Raw genomic sequence first — 16,071 nt, 5'->3', positions numbered from 1 at the left:
TTTTTTAGTTTGGATCAAAAATATAAGAATGTGGCTCTGCAGCTAAATSTCAAATTGATGCTTTCACTTCATTTAAATGTCTTCATGACTCTCTTCATCATACCTCCACTAAGTGATTGTCTGGTCCGTAAAGCTCCTTATCGAGCTCGATCACAAGACTTTTGAAGAAAGACGAGAACTTCCTCTTCTGCTTGCCGGCCTGAAAACAGAGAGAGCGTCAGAAGGTACGACGGAAAAGCGTTGCCATCCGTGTTTCGTTACTGTGCAGAGAGTCTGGAGCTGCATTGTTTAGCTCTGACCACATCAGGGATGAGGAACCAAATTGCTGAGTAGAAAAAGCTGTTGCGCCCCCACCCTCCTCGCTGCCCTGTCAAAGTCTGTTTGCACAACAGGACCCCCTTCACTCCTTTTCTCTGACATCCCTTTTTTTTTCTCTTCACTGTTGCTTCATGCAGAGCTCCTACACATGCCTAAACCCAAAGGAGCAGGAAGGGGAAAAAAAAAACATCCATCTTCTTTGGCCCCAGATGACACAATGAGCTGAGCTGGAATTGATGGAGGGAGGGGAGGCATGTCAGCTCATGGTATGCAGCGGCCAGTGGTTTCAATTCCACATTTCAACACAGAACATGTGCTTGTGTGAGAAACAGAGAGCGTTAGCCGTGGTGGGGTGGGACACAGAAAAGCTGGAACACACATCTGGCTGCAAAAGCCCGAGCCAAAAACCCGGGCTGACTGAAAAGAGCAGAACAACGGACTAAAACATCTGGAGGCAGAACACAATGAGACAACGGTCAAACAATGCACGAACAGTCCAAATGTGCCAGGAGGGGTTTTTTTCTCTCACTGACCTCTTCCAGGAGCTTGCCTTCAACTCTCAGCTCCCAGGAGGCAACTCTCTCTGCCTCCTCACCCTCGGGCTTGCTGGGAGTGAAAGTGTTGGAAATGTAGATCCTGAGTTTGCGCTTTTGCTGCGTTATTTGGAGAAACAGGAAGACAGAAATTCAGACCAGAAAATGCTTTACGTTGAACAATGTAAGATCATTTTTAGTCTAAACTTCTAGCAAGGAAGACRTTGAGCAATATGTATTTCTTTAAGAAAGGCTTTAATCAAATATAATTGTTCAAATTTCCATTTTATATATAACCTCGTCAACAAAAATTACATTTTCCTTTCTATGAGATGCTTTTACTTCAGCTGTTTTGTCCTTTATTTCTTTCTTTACAAAAACTCCTGGATCTTGTTCATCTGTACGTTAAACTGCCGTTAAACCAACTTTGATGCGTTTGGCTGAATCTGAGCCGTTGCGTCTTTATCTCACAAAGTTTGTCAGGTGTTTTGTGTCTTCTATCACATCATCAGCAACCCCTATGATCCAGTTTCRTTGCGTGCCCATGCTCTCACTCTGCCTCCATGTACTTTAAACTGGAATTTGGAGACTTTCCAAGCCCTCTTTGAGATTACTCTTTTTTTTTTTGTTTGGTTGGTGCAAGCAAATCCGCAACTCTTCTATCCAACTATCATTATCACGATCTTTTCTAATATGAGAGAATACATGGTTAAGTAGTTCAATCGGGGCCTTTTAATTCTTATTTAAGGGAGAACCCTCCTCTTCCTCAGCCCCCAATGCTGTGGTGTACCTCAAGGATCTGTTTAGGGTCCAATTCTTTTTATAGTCTACTGTATCTGGCACCTTTGGGATCACTTTTCACAAAGTACAATATTTCCTTAAACCATGATGCTGATGCCATGCATATTTATTTTTCTTTTAAACTAGATGTATTTGCTCTACTGTAGATTACGTTTTAGACAGTTTTTTAAATTAAAGAAGCGGGAAATTCACTTTGTTTTCTGTTTTACTTTGGCTTTTAATTCGAGTTCAGTCAGAGTCCCTTCAGGCTTTTTATAAAATAAGGTTGTTTTTATACTACATTATTGTATTTGTTTATTTTTAATGATTTTTAACTAAACTTGGTGAATGTCCCGATGAATCTCAAAAATCCAGGTAGAAAAATCTAAAAAAACTTGATCAAGTCTTTTGGATGGGTTCTTTGTAGAAAAAATGTTTCATCTTTCCTCAGAGACTTCTTCAGACTGAAGACGTTGTTTTTTTNGTGCATTCAGTGACATCCAGTAAATACCAGTACTCTCAGAAATGAACAATCTAACTAAAACATACACCCAAAATAAAGTGTGGGGTGTCTTTGTACAGTCAAATACACAAAAACAGTAACACAACTAATAATCTCATTTGAACAATGTCTGTATTTCTCACATTTTAATTCGAGTTCAGTCAGAGTCCCTTCAGGCTTTTTATAAAATAAGGTTGTTTTTATACTACATTATTGTATTTGTTTATTTTTAATGATATTTAACTAAACTTGGTGAATGTCCTGATGAATCTCAAAAATCCAGGTAGAAAAATCTAAAAAACTTGATCAAGTCTTTTGGATGGGTTCTTTGTAGAAAAAATGTTTCATCTTTCCTCAGAGACTTCTTCAGACTGAAGACGTTGTTTTTTTTTTAGATAAACTTGGTGAACACTTTGGTCAACTTTGTTTCTGTTCAATGTGCTACAGAAACAAAGTTGACTGATATTTTTCCTCACTTGACTGCATGTTGAACTGTGACCTAAATTATTTGCTGAGCACCTAAAATCACTAACAAATGTACAAACACTTCAGTAGTAAATGGTTAGAAAACAAAAATGAACCATGAGAAAAATACTATTTGGATGTTTCATCATTACTTTGCATTATTTGGAAAAAACAACACTCATTTAGTGTGCAAACAAAACCTGAAATAATCCAAAAACATCTAATTTTTATTAAAAACACAGGATGAAGAGGGAATACCATAATGGGCTTCTTGATGGCTTCCTGTATCTCCATGCGCTTYCGAGCAATGGTCTGATCCAGTTTCCTCTCAAAAACCAGAAGGTCCATGTAGGCCTGGGATTCTGGAACCAGGTCTCTGATCTGAAGAGCAATCATTAAAAAGTTGATTTTTAATGGAATTTAGCCATGTTTAACAACCTTTTTTTTAAAAAAAGAAGTCAGAGTTCACATACTCTCTGTGGCAGAACCTTGTCAGCCATCTTGCGTCGTTTTGCTCTAAAAACAACACAAATAACATCAATTCATGAATTCTGTAGGTTTAGTTTGAATGCAACAAATGAAAAAAAAAACTAAATTTCCTAAAATACAAAAGAGGTATTTTCTAAAAACCTTACAGCCTGCAAATAGCCCCTATGGTTAACTCTTAGACACACTGACAACACAAGCTGAACTGATCCACCTTGGTCAAGGTTTGTTTTTATTAAATCTTCTGAAAACCTTAGAGGTTTCTTTGTGTTACTACTAAAATCACAAGAGTTGTTTTGTTTCTTTAATTAAGTTACGGTCACTCCATCATGATTTCATTTTCCAAGTGTTTTAATGGAAAAACGAGTATGATACTTTGAGCAATGAGGTTCATTAAATCCTCCAACATCAAGAATGCTGTTGTGAAACACTTCAGAACAACACATTCATTGTGGATGAGGCTGTAAACGATGCTTCACCGTGTGGTTTTTGACACTTTCAGCGTCATCGCGCAGCTTGATGTCAAAAATAGCCGCTTGTTTCTGCAGCTTCGAAAGCAAAAAAGGACAGTCATGGGATGCCGGATGGTTTTGGTTTWTAATAGCCGAGCTGTGCTTTTAACAAACCGACACTTTATAACTCACTTCAGCAATTCTTCGAAATCAGTAATCAGCTCAGGAAACAAAATCAGTAAAAGAAATAATTATACCATTGAACTGGATTGTCTGGAACTAAATGAGCCGTTTAATTACAAATTGAAAACATCAAGTTTTTTGGGGGGGAAAAAAGGCCCATTCAACATGTGACGCTGAACTGATCTCGAGTAAAAGCCTGAGAGGTAAAATGATGTTTTAATCTACTAAAATTTACAGAACAACGCAATATTTTGGTTTTGGCTTTAAATAAGAAAAAACAAGTTCAAAAACTCTAATTTTTATGTTTATTTTAGCTCTGATTCATGAAATGAGTAAATAAAGATTCCTCATAAAGCTTTGTTTTATTCTTCTCCTGCGCTCACAAATGATCCCCCTCCAGTTTACCCTCGCCTCAGGCCTCCCAGCGCCTCCTGCTGCTGCTGCTGATGGAGAAAACGCTTCCTTGAGGGGTCCATGCTTGGAGGTCCCATGCCTGGCCGCATAGGAATGTTGCCACCGCCGTAGGAGGGACCAGGCAGCTGACCCCCCAGTGACCCCATGGGGCCTCCGACTCTGCTGGGCGGCATCCCRGGACGCTGAAGTGAAAAGAAGGGAGGATGGAGCTAGGATTTCAGGTTCATAAAAATTCTACAATTTCAAAAGACATTGGGCCTCATGCAAGAACATGTTCGTATTCTTATCCTAAATTTCTCTTACTTTTGTTCGTACRAAGGGTTCGTACGAACATGYCACGTCAGATTCAACAAACTCTTCTATCTTCAGGAAAAGTGTGTAAATGAGCTGCGTAAATTTCACCTGTTCGTATCAGCTGCTCGTGCACGCGAGAGGAGATTAGCATAATTACCACCCCAAAAACACCATATAAGACTATGTTTCCTGCCTCAGATATCAGGAAGTGTTCATTCATGAAAATGACAGCGAAAACTAAAAAAGAAAAACTTTACAAGTTCAGAGATTGAAGTCCGTCTGTCAGAGATCCAGGAAAAAAAATCTGTCATTTTTAGCAGGTCAGCTGTGGAATAAAAAGAGCTGCTAAAAGTATAAACAACTGTGTTAAATCATTTTCATTTATTCAGAAGCCACAGCGCTGTGCACCGTGTCCCCCCCCCGCGCACGGTCTCAAGTGGTCTCGGTTGTGGTTCTGAAATAAGCATTTTAAAATGTTTTCAAAATAAGTCTGGCACTTTGGAGAAAACCCAGGACTCACTGGAGGGATTATGTATCCCCTCTGGCCTGGGAACGTCTCGGAGTCCCCCAGGACGAGCTGGAAGGTGTCGCTGCGGAGAGCGGGGTCTCCTGCTGCCCCCGCACCCGATAGCGGATAAGCCGGCCCGACGGACAATTTATATTGTTAGTCTAAATTATTACATTTAAAATTATAAGTAATTCAAGCAGAATAGCCTATTGTCAACATAATTATGGAGTGTAATTTATTTTCAACTCAAAATATCTTCAAACTAGCGAAATATAAAGTTATTAGTGAAGAAAACCCGTCTGGATAACAGCAGACTGACTGCTCGTAAAATATACGACAGGTCTGGACCACTCGTGAATTTTGTTCGTATCTGAAAAAAATCTTAGAATAYGAAAACATTGGTGAATGCCACAAATTYTCCWAAATCACTCGTACGCACAACTTAAGAACAAATCTGTGCGTACRAACGGTTCTTGCATGAGGCCCATTGTTGCAAACTAAAGCTTTCTTCTKAACGGTGGAAGCTTATTCTTCCAGTAGATTTTCATCTGAAATCAAAGATCTGGCAATCAATTGTAGGCACTTACTTTTTCAAATTGTTGTATTTTGTTGTTAGTTTTGTTTTTCACACTTTTATTCTGGCATGAATGTCATATTTCTGCTGGAAGTTCCTTAGATTGCACCAGACGTGCTACAGCTAGCTGCTGCAATTCAGGATAGCAAACAGCCATAGAATTCAGTGTAACGTGCCACTGATGAAGAGGTAAAACATTTTAAGTAGAAGACCTCGCTTGRATGAGCTGTTAGCTCAGCGATGCCTAATCCTGGCTAGATCATCAGTTCAAACTCTGAGGCTATAAAAAGAAGTTATCCACAACAGGTAAGATATTAACCATTCATAACGTTTTCATAGAACCCCCTCTTCAATACATCTGTACTTCTTTAATCAGTTTAATGTTGAGAAATTATTTACCCCAAAGAGTTTTTTTTTCAGATAATGGAAGAATGAAAATTAAATCTCTCTTTTCTTGGTGGAATTTAGGGATGCACAATATATCGGCATATCGATATCGGCYGATATTGGTCCTTTTTTTTTTAAATTTCGGTATCGATCCGATATGTAAAACTGGGCCGATATTGATTTCCCAGTTTTTAACTTTGTGTTTCTGTTTTGCGAGGAGAAATGTTTGGTTGAGTGGCATCTGTTTGATCATGATAGCGGCTGCGTAACCAGGAATAACTGAAGTAGGGAGCCATGTCAGAGGTGTGGTCGTTTATTTACAGTATCAAAAAAAGACCCAAGTGGGTTTTTGCGTATAATATAATAGGTGTGTTTGTTTAATATCGGTTATCGGCCATAACAGCAATAATATCAGATATCGATACCTGCTGAAATTTTCACATCTGTGCATCCCTAGTGGAATTAATTCAAGAAGCTATATTTTTAGAGTTGCACAAGTTCAAACAGAATTTAGCAAGAGAAGTCAAAAGGACATGACTGAAATGATTCAAACTCAGTATTTAAAATGAATGTGGCGTACTGAAACTACGTTGTTCAGCCGCAACGTTCGGATCCCTGCCAGGTAAAGTAGCCTACCTCAAGTTCTGAAAATGAAAAACTCCTGGTCTTTATGTCGATTCTTACACTTGCTGTTTGCATAAAGACTTTTCTAAACCACACCCCTCATGTGGTAACAACCGACCGTTAGCAGTGGGCCCCGCAAAAACAGCTTTTCAAGGGCTCAGACTAGAGCAAAAGAAAAGCAAGTTTTGTGGTRTTAAACTGACGAAGTCCCTAGTAAAAGAAAAAGTCTAATGTGTCTAAAACTGTCATTAGCACCAAATATATTGTGCATATATTCTGGGAAAAAAACCTAAATATTTTAATGTTGCATTTTAGATCTTACTTGGTCATGTAGCACAACAAGTAAATCTTCACTTCTAGGTCCACAAATGTTGGAGGGTTTGAATCTAAACTGGTATTTGGCATTGATTCACTGATGCAAGCACAAGTCCTCAAAGAAATGATTGTAATCTTGCACAAAACACTGCCATATTTGGAGTATATTTTTCACCAATATAGTGTCTCTTGACTTCATTGATCCAAAAACTCGAGTTTGTTTTGTTCTCCTTCAATAAAAAAAACCCAAATATCAGAAAAAAAGGAACTAATTGTGCAAAGTAAGCTTCCACCTCCTCCACAACTGGAATAATATCTGCACACAGACCTGCCCCTGGGCAGATGCTGGTGATGATAAACTTGTTTTCACTAACTGACAGGAGGCCAAGGGCAACCACGTGACTTTCACACTTGAAAAGAACATGTTTTTGTGCATTATTTCAATTAAATGTTTTATTGATAAAAAGAGGTCTACAGCTGTTGGAAATCCTATAAAACAAACCATTTAGTCAGRCGCCAGGAAGTCACTGCAAAGACTTTCAAAGGCGGAAGAAGCAGCAACACCCACACAGATTTAAGTGTAATAAAGGATTAAATTTTTAACCCTACAGTTAGAAAATGTAACAAAGTGAAAGCAGCTCAATGCCATTCAGACGTGTTCTGTTTTTATAAATAAAACTCAAACCTGGGGGTACTGGGGAGCGGTGTTCATGCTCCGGTGGTAACCCGCTGGGGGTTGCGGCATCCCGGGCATCCTCATGCCCGCAACATGGCCAACACTCATAGGGTTCAGGTTCGGATTCATCTGAGGAGCCGCGAAGCTYCCTCTCGATGCCATTCTAGCTCCACAAGTGGTTTCAATAAGTCCAAGAAACTTCACACGAACTCGGGTCCAAATRGTACAAGCTGGTAAATGAAGTCACTCGTGTTCAGTCGGAAAGTAAGTGTTTGTCTCTCTGCTGTTGCGCTGACTGAGGTCCGGGCTGGTTTGACAGCAAAGCAGACTGTCAACAAAAAGCTAGCTTAACGTTAGCGCGACCGTCTGAGTTCCGGGATTTCCTTCCTACCTTGTTTCTGCTCGTTGGCTGTCATTTCCCGCCCGTGTTTATTCGACTAAACAAGATCACATAACATCTACTTTACTGGTTCCCTGGTCTGCTATTGCAACATACTCCAGCGCCTGACTGACAAACTTGTTTTAAAAGCTAAATAAAGTATTCAGAATGTAATCACTGCCCACACGCAAGACACACAGTGTTGCATTCAAAACTATCGGACATATCGGTTTTCTTCATTTTAGCAGCTTTTTATCAACTTCCTAACGTTTTTTTTTTTTTTTTTGTTACAAAAACAATTTGAAAACTTTTATTGGACATCTTATTAAAAAGTGTACATCATTAGAAAACAAATGATTTTAAAAAGTTTAACAATAGTTTTGTTTTAATTAGCATTTATTTAGCTAGTATCCCCCCAAAGTTTTTAGCCTTTTACCTAATTTTATTTTTTATTTTGGGTAGCAGCTATTTTGCATTTTTAGCTTTTATCTGACTTTTTTTTGATAATTTTAACATTTAGCTTCATTTTTGCCATTTTGACTTTTGGCAGATGAGGGGATACTTTTATCATTAAACTATGTTTTCCTTATTTTGGCTTCTGTTGTCCTTGTTTAATTCGTTAAAATTCATTTYTCAAGGCACTTCAGCATTCATTGGGCACTCAGTATTCACACTAACATGTTCACAGAAAATTACATTTCTCTAGTTTGTTGTGTTTTCTTCAACCTTGTTATATTTTGACAGTTTCTACTCATAAACCAGTGTTCATATTTGCAGCAGTACAATTCAACACAATTTGTTTAAAGCGTTGATAATGGACAATGTCTTGAATTTAACTGCAGAACACAGTGCAATATATTTGGCCATGCTTATAACCCATCTCATACCTGCTGCCTTTAATACACTAAAWACAGTGCAGGGGKAAAAACTGTAGAGACAAACCCAATKTKAGCGCAGATTAAATGAGTMGCTCATTTGACCAACAGCGCCCTCTTTTGGTCAGCTAAATGCAAACACAGCCTTGCGACAGGTAAGAAATTATTTATTATGCTAGACAGATGAAACAAACTGAGCCATGATAGCAGCAATTTAACTTTTAGAATATTTACACTACTACATCACACCAAAGACATATGCAACCCTTTACAATGTAAACATGATACAAAGAGACGCATTTGAATGCTAGAAAATAAATTGATCTATCCACCGAAAAAAAAAAAAGAAAATCAAACAGAAACCTGCTGTCTTCAGCTGTTTTGTACAATTAGAGGCTCATTTACTGAACCTTTTGAAACAAGTGTCCACAGGTGAACAACAAACAGAGCTGCTTGTGTTGTGATTCAGCTGGAGAACAAGAACCCTGACAGAGAAAACAGAAGACAAACCATTATCATGATAGTCTTTGACATTRTKTTTTTTCTTTAGAACGTGATTTCAAAATTAAAATACCAGTTCACCTAATCTTTTAAGTTTTAAGAACAAAATACTGTATGTGCAGATTCTTTCCACTTAACACGGCTGTCAGCTCAGCCACTGAATCAGTTTCAGATTCCTTCTCTGTGCAGTATGACACATCATCATAATCACTGTTTTCTGGACTGAAGAGTAACTTAAAAAAAGAAAAAAATATTTTGGTACAATGATTTTGTGAATAAAAAGACAAGTCAGTCAAGTCCAGACTGGGAGGTTTCAGGGCTTCTTCTGCTGAGCAGCAACACACCACTAATGTCACCTCTAAACATTGACGTCCATCAGTTTGACAATATAAAGAACCAAAGCTCAGGTGCCACTGGTCTCCTTTTTGTGTGTGATTYGTTTACACACAAATGATAAAAGAATGTGTTTTTGTTGCCAAGTGYGTTACTGAGAGAATGTCTCGTCTTTCATCAACATGCGAGGACTCTCCTGGTTRTCCATACGACGTCTAGGACCCATCATACCTACAGAGGAATAGACAGCWAAGTGTCAAACATAGCAAGTCAATCAAAAGTTACTGAATATGAGGAGGTCAGATTCTTGTTATTTCTGTGACCATTGTGGGTTTTTCTTTCATTAAACAAAAAAGGTACCAACAATTTTGTCCACGTGTGAAACATTGGGTTTACACAAACCAATTTTAAATCAGATCTTAAGACACAACGGTACCAGCAAGATGGTCACAAAGACATGGTTTGCTTGAATTTCCTTTGTTGCATCTAAATATCAAAAACAACAGTTCTATGGGYGGAAAAATAGTATTTTAGTACCAAGAATGAGATGAAAACATGATGTACGGTAGATGATCAGATGAAGGGTAATTCATTTCAGGTCTGCTTTCGCTAAATTTTCTTTTTAAAAACTTTCAGATTCTATTCATTTGCTGTAGATTCTTAACTTTATTGTCATGGTCGGGTACAAAGACTGGGCAGGAAATGAGCAAAAAGGTCAAAATAAAACTTAGAAAGCTATTAAGAGACTGAAGAAATATAGATAGACTATTTTAAACGGTTGCAATAAAGTCCGAGTTCTTGAAAACATAATAAATAGAAATCAGAGGTGGTTTAACCCTTTGCGTCGTCTAACAGAAAAYAGAACACATYAAATTGACTGAGCAGCTAAAAGTCCACATYAAAAAGGACTTACCCACTGGCCTTGCTGGAGCAGTGTAGGAGTCTTTGGGTGGGGCATGGGCTTCACTGTCCTGACTGACTTTACTGGCTGTACCTGTGAAGGAGAGCAAAAAAGATGTATTTCACTGTGAGCAATGTTTTCAAATTTTATATTTTAATCATCTTGTGTCAAATAAACTATTGGGTCCAATCGGTTTCATGTCAGGTCAAACACCACCAAAAAAAGTGTTTTTAAATTCATTGTTACACTTGACTCTTTTTAAAGTTTAGATTAGATATATAAAATGTTGGGGGGGGAGGGAGGATGTATTTTCCAGGCATSTAGTTCAATAATTCTATACCACAATTACCCACGGTTGCTATAAAATGCTAGCTATATATATATATATATAAACGTACGTATGTGTGTGTGTGTGTGTGTATGTATATATCTCATAGCCTATTTAAAACACCTTGAACTTGACCCGTCTCTTTAAGAACCTTCTACCATTTCAGACACTCCCACTTCAGTATGCCTTCACAACAATGCTTTGGGGGAGGGGTGCTCTGTGGGGAGGAGCTTCGTACCAGCAAGAGTTAAGGCAGGGTTTCAATCTCAGACATGCATGAATGAGTCAAAGAAACAATGGGAATGTTTTTGATGAGGGAATGATATCTTAAATCATCATTTTAAATTATGTGAATAAAAACACACTTTTTTGGATTGACGTTAACCTACGACTTATACTACAAAAATCCAGATATACAGAATGCAGTTCTGAAATGCAGGTCTACACTTATTGTAAACAAAGCACTTCTGAATCTGGCAAAAACCAAGTGGAAGCTTGCGTCATTTGCTTGACCTACATTAGGCTGTAATGTAGGTAAACAAACAGTGCAGACATGGACAGRAATAGAATCTAGGAAAAAACATTTTCATGGGAAGATGAGTAGTTTTTCTGCTAAACACGAAAGAAGAAGAGAATGAGTACAACAAACAACAATAAATAACGCACGCAGCTTTTGCAAAACATCTTCTACACCTGTACATTTAACATTTCTTCTATTTTTTTATTGTTATAAAACTTTTACATTTTTACCACTCCAATTTCAAAACATCTGACAGAACAAACGTTTTGTCACACTTAGTTGAATTACAGCCAGAGAAAAAAATAATTATAATCTAATAATTTATTTCAAGATTCAGTTCTCCTGCTTGTTTCATGTCAGTCAGGTGATGTGAGCATGATTTAATTCCTCCTTTACAGATTTTAACTGAGCAGATTTTTGTTTTATAAATTATAACCCATTTTATTATTTACATATTCTAAAAACTATTATTTCTAGAAACTGCAGATACATTTTTAAGTGTGATTTTACAAAAGACAATGTTCAGCTAATAAGTTGTATAATTTTAGATTAGAGCTACATTTCTTTCATTTTTTAAATAGTAATCACTGTGTCTTAAATAAACCAGTTTAAAGAGTACTCTGCATAAGAATAAGTCCACATGTTTTGGCGGAGGTTGCATTATCTAAACAATGTTTGTGTTAAAGTTTAAAGGTGTACACTTACTGCTTTTATGCTTGAAGGATTTGGATCTTCTTGGGGAGTTTGGATTCTGAGATGCAAAGACAGAACATAAATTTTCCCAAATCTCTTTTTAAAAATAAGAGGGATGAAACATTTACACGCAGGGAAAGTACCTTATCTGACTTTCTTTTCTTTGCTGTGAATAAAATGACAAAGTTTAGATTTAAAACGTTTTTTTTTTGTGAGCTATTTTCTGGGAGTCTTTCAGAAGCCTCAGAGCCTTTTTACCTTTCTTTTCCGCCCCGTAAGACCAGTCATTATCATTGACGTCGTCGTTATCTTCTTGGTCGCTCTCTGATTTGTTGTTGGTGTTGTTACCAGTGACTATTCTGCAACACAGCATGGCATGAYGCACACAGTGACTCAGCGTTACTCACGGCTACAAACAATTTGATCAGGAAAGAAAAAATTACATTCCAAGGTGAAACCATAAGTGATTCTGCAGCTACGTGACAGTAACGGACTGGTTCAGTCAGAGGCCAACGTCAACAGTGAGCGTTTCTCCGTCGTACCTGCGGTTTGCTATTCGGCTGCTGTTTCGTCCCATTCCGAGGCATTTCTCCAGGTGTGGAGCGAAGCGGGAGGCAGCAATGCTCCGGCTGCAGTTGGGACATACACACTCCTTGTTTTTCCACTGGTTGAACACTTGGCCAAACACATCCAGTCCAGGCTGGTCCACGATTTCTAAAAAAATAAAAATCTAATTAAACTTAAGACTTCACCATGAAAAAGATTTCCCATAATATGTGAAACAATCAGACCAGGTAGTTAAAACATCTTTAAAGTCCTGAATATATTTAGCCTAATAGCATCGTTGCCTATGCTGTTCCTTMAACATTCAATAGCTGCTTTTCTTTTCACGATGGTTAAACTTCTGTTACTGTAAACTTTCAATTATAACCTAAAAACTGACTAATTGGACAACTCCGTGTCAAGAAACCTCGTTTTAAAAATTAAAGTAAGGTAGTCAACAAGGTACAGCTAACACACTATGGTACATATTGTGCTTTCTGGTGTGCTATGCAAGACAGATCATGCAAAATGAAAAAGAAATTTTTAATTATACTGCAATGGAAACCAATACTTACACTCATAATTTACTTTCATAACATTAGTGGCACAATAAATTATATTTATTGTAAATAAAATTAGACAATTTTGGTGAAAGTTAATATAACGAGATTGGCTATACTAGACCAAATTAAGTAGTTTTAAACAAAAATATTGTTTCTAAATGTCATTTTAAAATGCCTACTAAAATAGGTACTTTGATAACATTTTCAAAGTTACTGTACAGTTTTTTTTCCCTCTTTATTTACTTTAAAGGCTTTATGCACTGGTTCCAAAACAGTTACATTTTTAGAAATCGGACCACCTATTCAGAATTTGAGGCTATCAAAGGTTGAAAATTAGGAAGTACTGCATTACTTGCATAACGCCATAAAAAATAAGTAAATAAATAAAAAATTTGGATCCCTGCAGTCATGAGCTAAAATTTCTCTAACTTTCAAACCAAAGCAGAAAACAAACTAMATAAAAGATTTAGATAGATTTTGAAACGATATGGAGGTCTAGGCATTATAATAGAGTGACTGAAGTAACACTTGACACACTGCCTGGGTARGACAATGCATTTGTCAAAGTGCCTAACTAAAACTGCACTGTGGTTAGTTTCGCATCATGAATGTCTCAACTAGAGTAAATACAAACTACTTATGATTGCTTGATTGTAGTTTGGTACTTAAGCAAAAGAGATACCATATGACAAATCTTGTCTTTGATGTATTTTGTGTGGTTTTGGCAAAACTGAAAAGGGTCTACAGCTCTACTAAACGCCCAGATGTCCACTGACTTGAGACTTTTACACAGTTTATGTAAAACCATTGCTGCAGGCCAAACATTGTGCGCACCAAAGTCCCTCATGCTCTCTTGGTCTGTGTCGTCCAGGAAAAAGTAGCCCTGTTTAACAGCTCGGTGGACCTCAAAGCAAAGACCCAGGCATGCATCCTCCACCAGGTCTGACAGGATGTCCTGAGCTAGGGCCTGCGAGGGAGGGAGAGCAAAGATTTCTATTAGTGTGTTTCCTAACATCCTGCAGCACTCCCACAGCCATGATGTGCCTGTAACACCATCACAGTTGCTCTACTCATGCARGCAGTAGAAGTGTACCTCCAGCTTGCTGTTGTCCAGGCTGGACATTGAAACCTCCTCCATTTTCATTTGCCAGAAGTACCAGATGAGCAGACGCTGCTGTGGTCATGCTGTAGCTGCAGCCAGCATTGGCCAGGACAGGGCTGCAGAGCAGGGAGAGAGGGAGAGTAGAGACACAACAATCCTGAAACAATGGACGCCAATCAGCCTGCGTGAACAACAGCATTACGTGGACGTGATGCAGGTACTCACAACTGCACGCTGAACACGGAGCCTGGGAGTTACTTCCCACTCTTACAGTCTGCGAAACACACAAAACAAGAGAAACTCAAACGTCACAAGGCAGAAACACAATGCAGATAGAAAGACGGATGTTAGCTTCTTCCCAGCTGCCGCGAGCGTTTACCATTCAATGGAAGTAGCTTAGCGCAAACCTTGAAGAAAACAAAGAGCGAGGCTAGTAAAAAACACAATGCCAGTGGGGAGACAGTTAGTCTGCGCACATAATGACCAAGTCAGGAGCAAATACAGCCGGGAGCCTAACGTACAAAGCGACTTTGAGTCTTTACGTGCAKCGTACAACGTTATAATGGGAGTTGTTTCGCAGCTGAGGAAGCACATCATGATTACTACAGAGCGGGGCGGCTCGTCCCCGAGCCCAGCTCTGCCGCTGCTGCACTGCGGCTGTCCGCCTCAAACATGTACAAACCTCAGAGAACAATCACGAARCCCCAGTTTACACGAAGCTTCGCCCTCGGCGAGAAAATACCGTAGCCGCAGCCACGCGAGACCTCCTAATTGAGTTTATTTACCAATTTCGACAGGCATCCATCTTTACATCAGAGACCAGACAGAAGTAATCGATCGCTGCTCGGGCTACGGCGACGCGTCTCCGCTGCTCCTCACATTTGCTCGGCTATCGACTATTTAAAAGAAAAATCCATAAAACGTCTGATCATTTCCAATTTATTAATAATTTAATCAAAAATACAAATTAAATCAACCTGTGGAAAAAAACCCACTTATCATTCTTTGAGCTTTTTAAAATTAGAAATTGGTTTGTAGCTGTTTTGGTCAAATATGCAGTCTTTCAATATGATGTTGCAAGATAACACACTTGCTACATAATGTGAATGACTCAGCTACCTTCACATCAAAACTGAACTCGGTACCTGTACAATCAACTACTATTGCACTTTTTGATGTTTTTTCTTAATGTGGAGGCCATCTTGAAACAGGCTGACTCCTACAACATTGTACAACCAATGATTACTTTCTGCAGGTTTAGTTTATATTGACCAGTAATGAACTCACATGCACAAAGGTAAAAGCATTTCATTTTGGCAAGAAAATGTCACCATTGTTACCAGTCTTCAAGCTTCAATAAGTTTCAGAATCGTCAGCAGACACAGGATTACTGCACTTTTAGCTTTCCAGTTTCTCTAGTTCTGACATCAAGATTATATAAAACTTAAACGTTAACATATGTAAACAAGGCACAAAAGTGTTCACTTTCATTTATATCAGACCACTTGTGTAGATGAAACACTTGAAAAGCTAAAAAAGCTGTTACATTAGAAAATATATTTTACAGTAACTTCTGTTTATAAAAGTAAATTCTTAGCAGATAAACAGATTAGGCTGTATAGGACTGAACACACTATAAGCCAAAAAAAATAAAAATCTGTGTAAAAGGCTGCCACACTTTCAGCAAGGTGTCTACATGGGGTTATGATAAATTATTATAAGCTTTAACTGAAAAAAATACTCCGTATCAGACAAAACATATTTCTTTAAAGGGATCCACGATTAGTTGTAACATTAAACTTTATTTGATAAACATTTATTT

General features: G+C 38.2%; 2 protein-coding genes across 4 annotated transcripts in view; both read right to left on the bottom strand.

Annotated features, from left to right (window-relative positions):
• The window catches only part of smarcd2 (SWI/SNF related BAF chromatin remodeling complex subunit D2), a 13,943-nt gene extending 5,874 nt beyond the window's left edge, over window positions 1-8,069 (bottom strand). Inside the window, exons 1-7 of the mRNA XM_014013933.1 lie at window positions 7,903-8,069; window positions 7,521-7,818; window positions 4,125-4,315; window positions 3,072-3,114; window positions 2,857-2,979; window positions 852-971; window positions 104-199 (exon numbers count right to left, since the gene is read on the bottom strand). Coding sequence (XP_013869387.1) covers window positions 104-199; window positions 852-971; window positions 2,857-2,979; window positions 3,072-3,114; window positions 4,125-4,315; window positions 7,521-7,673 — 726 coding nt within the window. The 5' untranslated portion in view covers window positions 7,674-7,818; window positions 7,903-8,069. The remainder of the gene's footprint in view (window positions 1-103; window positions 200-851; window positions 972-2,856; window positions 2,980-3,071; window positions 3,115-4,124; window positions 4,316-7,520; window positions 7,819-7,902) is intronic.
• An 842-nt stretch (window positions 8,070-8,911) lies between these two features.
• Window positions 8,912-15,135, bottom strand: atxn7l3b (ataxin 7 like 3b). 3 transcript variants are annotated; one of them, XM_014013962.1, is made up of 10 exons: window positions 15,035-15,135; window positions 14,475-14,523; window positions 14,241-14,365; window positions 13,982-14,114; window positions 12,584-12,755; window positions 12,300-12,400; window positions 12,185-12,207; window positions 12,054-12,099; window positions 10,513-10,593; window positions 8,912-9,830 (listed from the first exon to the last, which is right to left on the bottom strand). In XM_014013962.1, the coding sequence occupies exons 3-10, from the start codon at window positions 14,289-14,291 to the stop codon at window positions 9,751-9,753; spliced, it is 687 nt and encodes a 228-aa protein (XP_013869416.1). In that variant the 5' UTR covers window positions 14,292-14,365; window positions 14,475-14,523; window positions 15,035-15,135; the 3' UTR covers window positions 8,912-9,750. The 3 variants fall into 3 exon arrangements, with proteins under 3 accessions (XP_013869416.1, XP_013869415.1, XP_013869417.1); XM_014013961.1 differs by lacking the exon at window positions 15,035-15,135 and adding an exon at window positions 14,932-15,000; XM_014013963.1 differs by lacking the exon at window positions 15,035-15,135 and adding an exon at window positions 14,629-14,912.
• Between the last annotated feature and the right edge of the window lie 936 nt (window positions 15,136-16,071).

This window comes from Austrofundulus limnaeus, unplaced genomic scaffold, assembly GCF_001266775.1.
Source record: "Austrofundulus limnaeus strain Quisiro unplaced genomic scaffold, Austrofundulus_limnaeus-1.0 Scaffold108, whole genome shotgun sequence".
NCBI classification, from domain to species: Eukaryota; Metazoa; Chordata; class Actinopteri; order Cyprinodontiformes; family Rivulidae; genus Austrofundulus; species Austrofundulus limnaeus.
The sequence above is the reverse complement of the archived record's forward strand: the minus strand, read 5'-3'. Positions and strand labels throughout refer to the sequence as shown.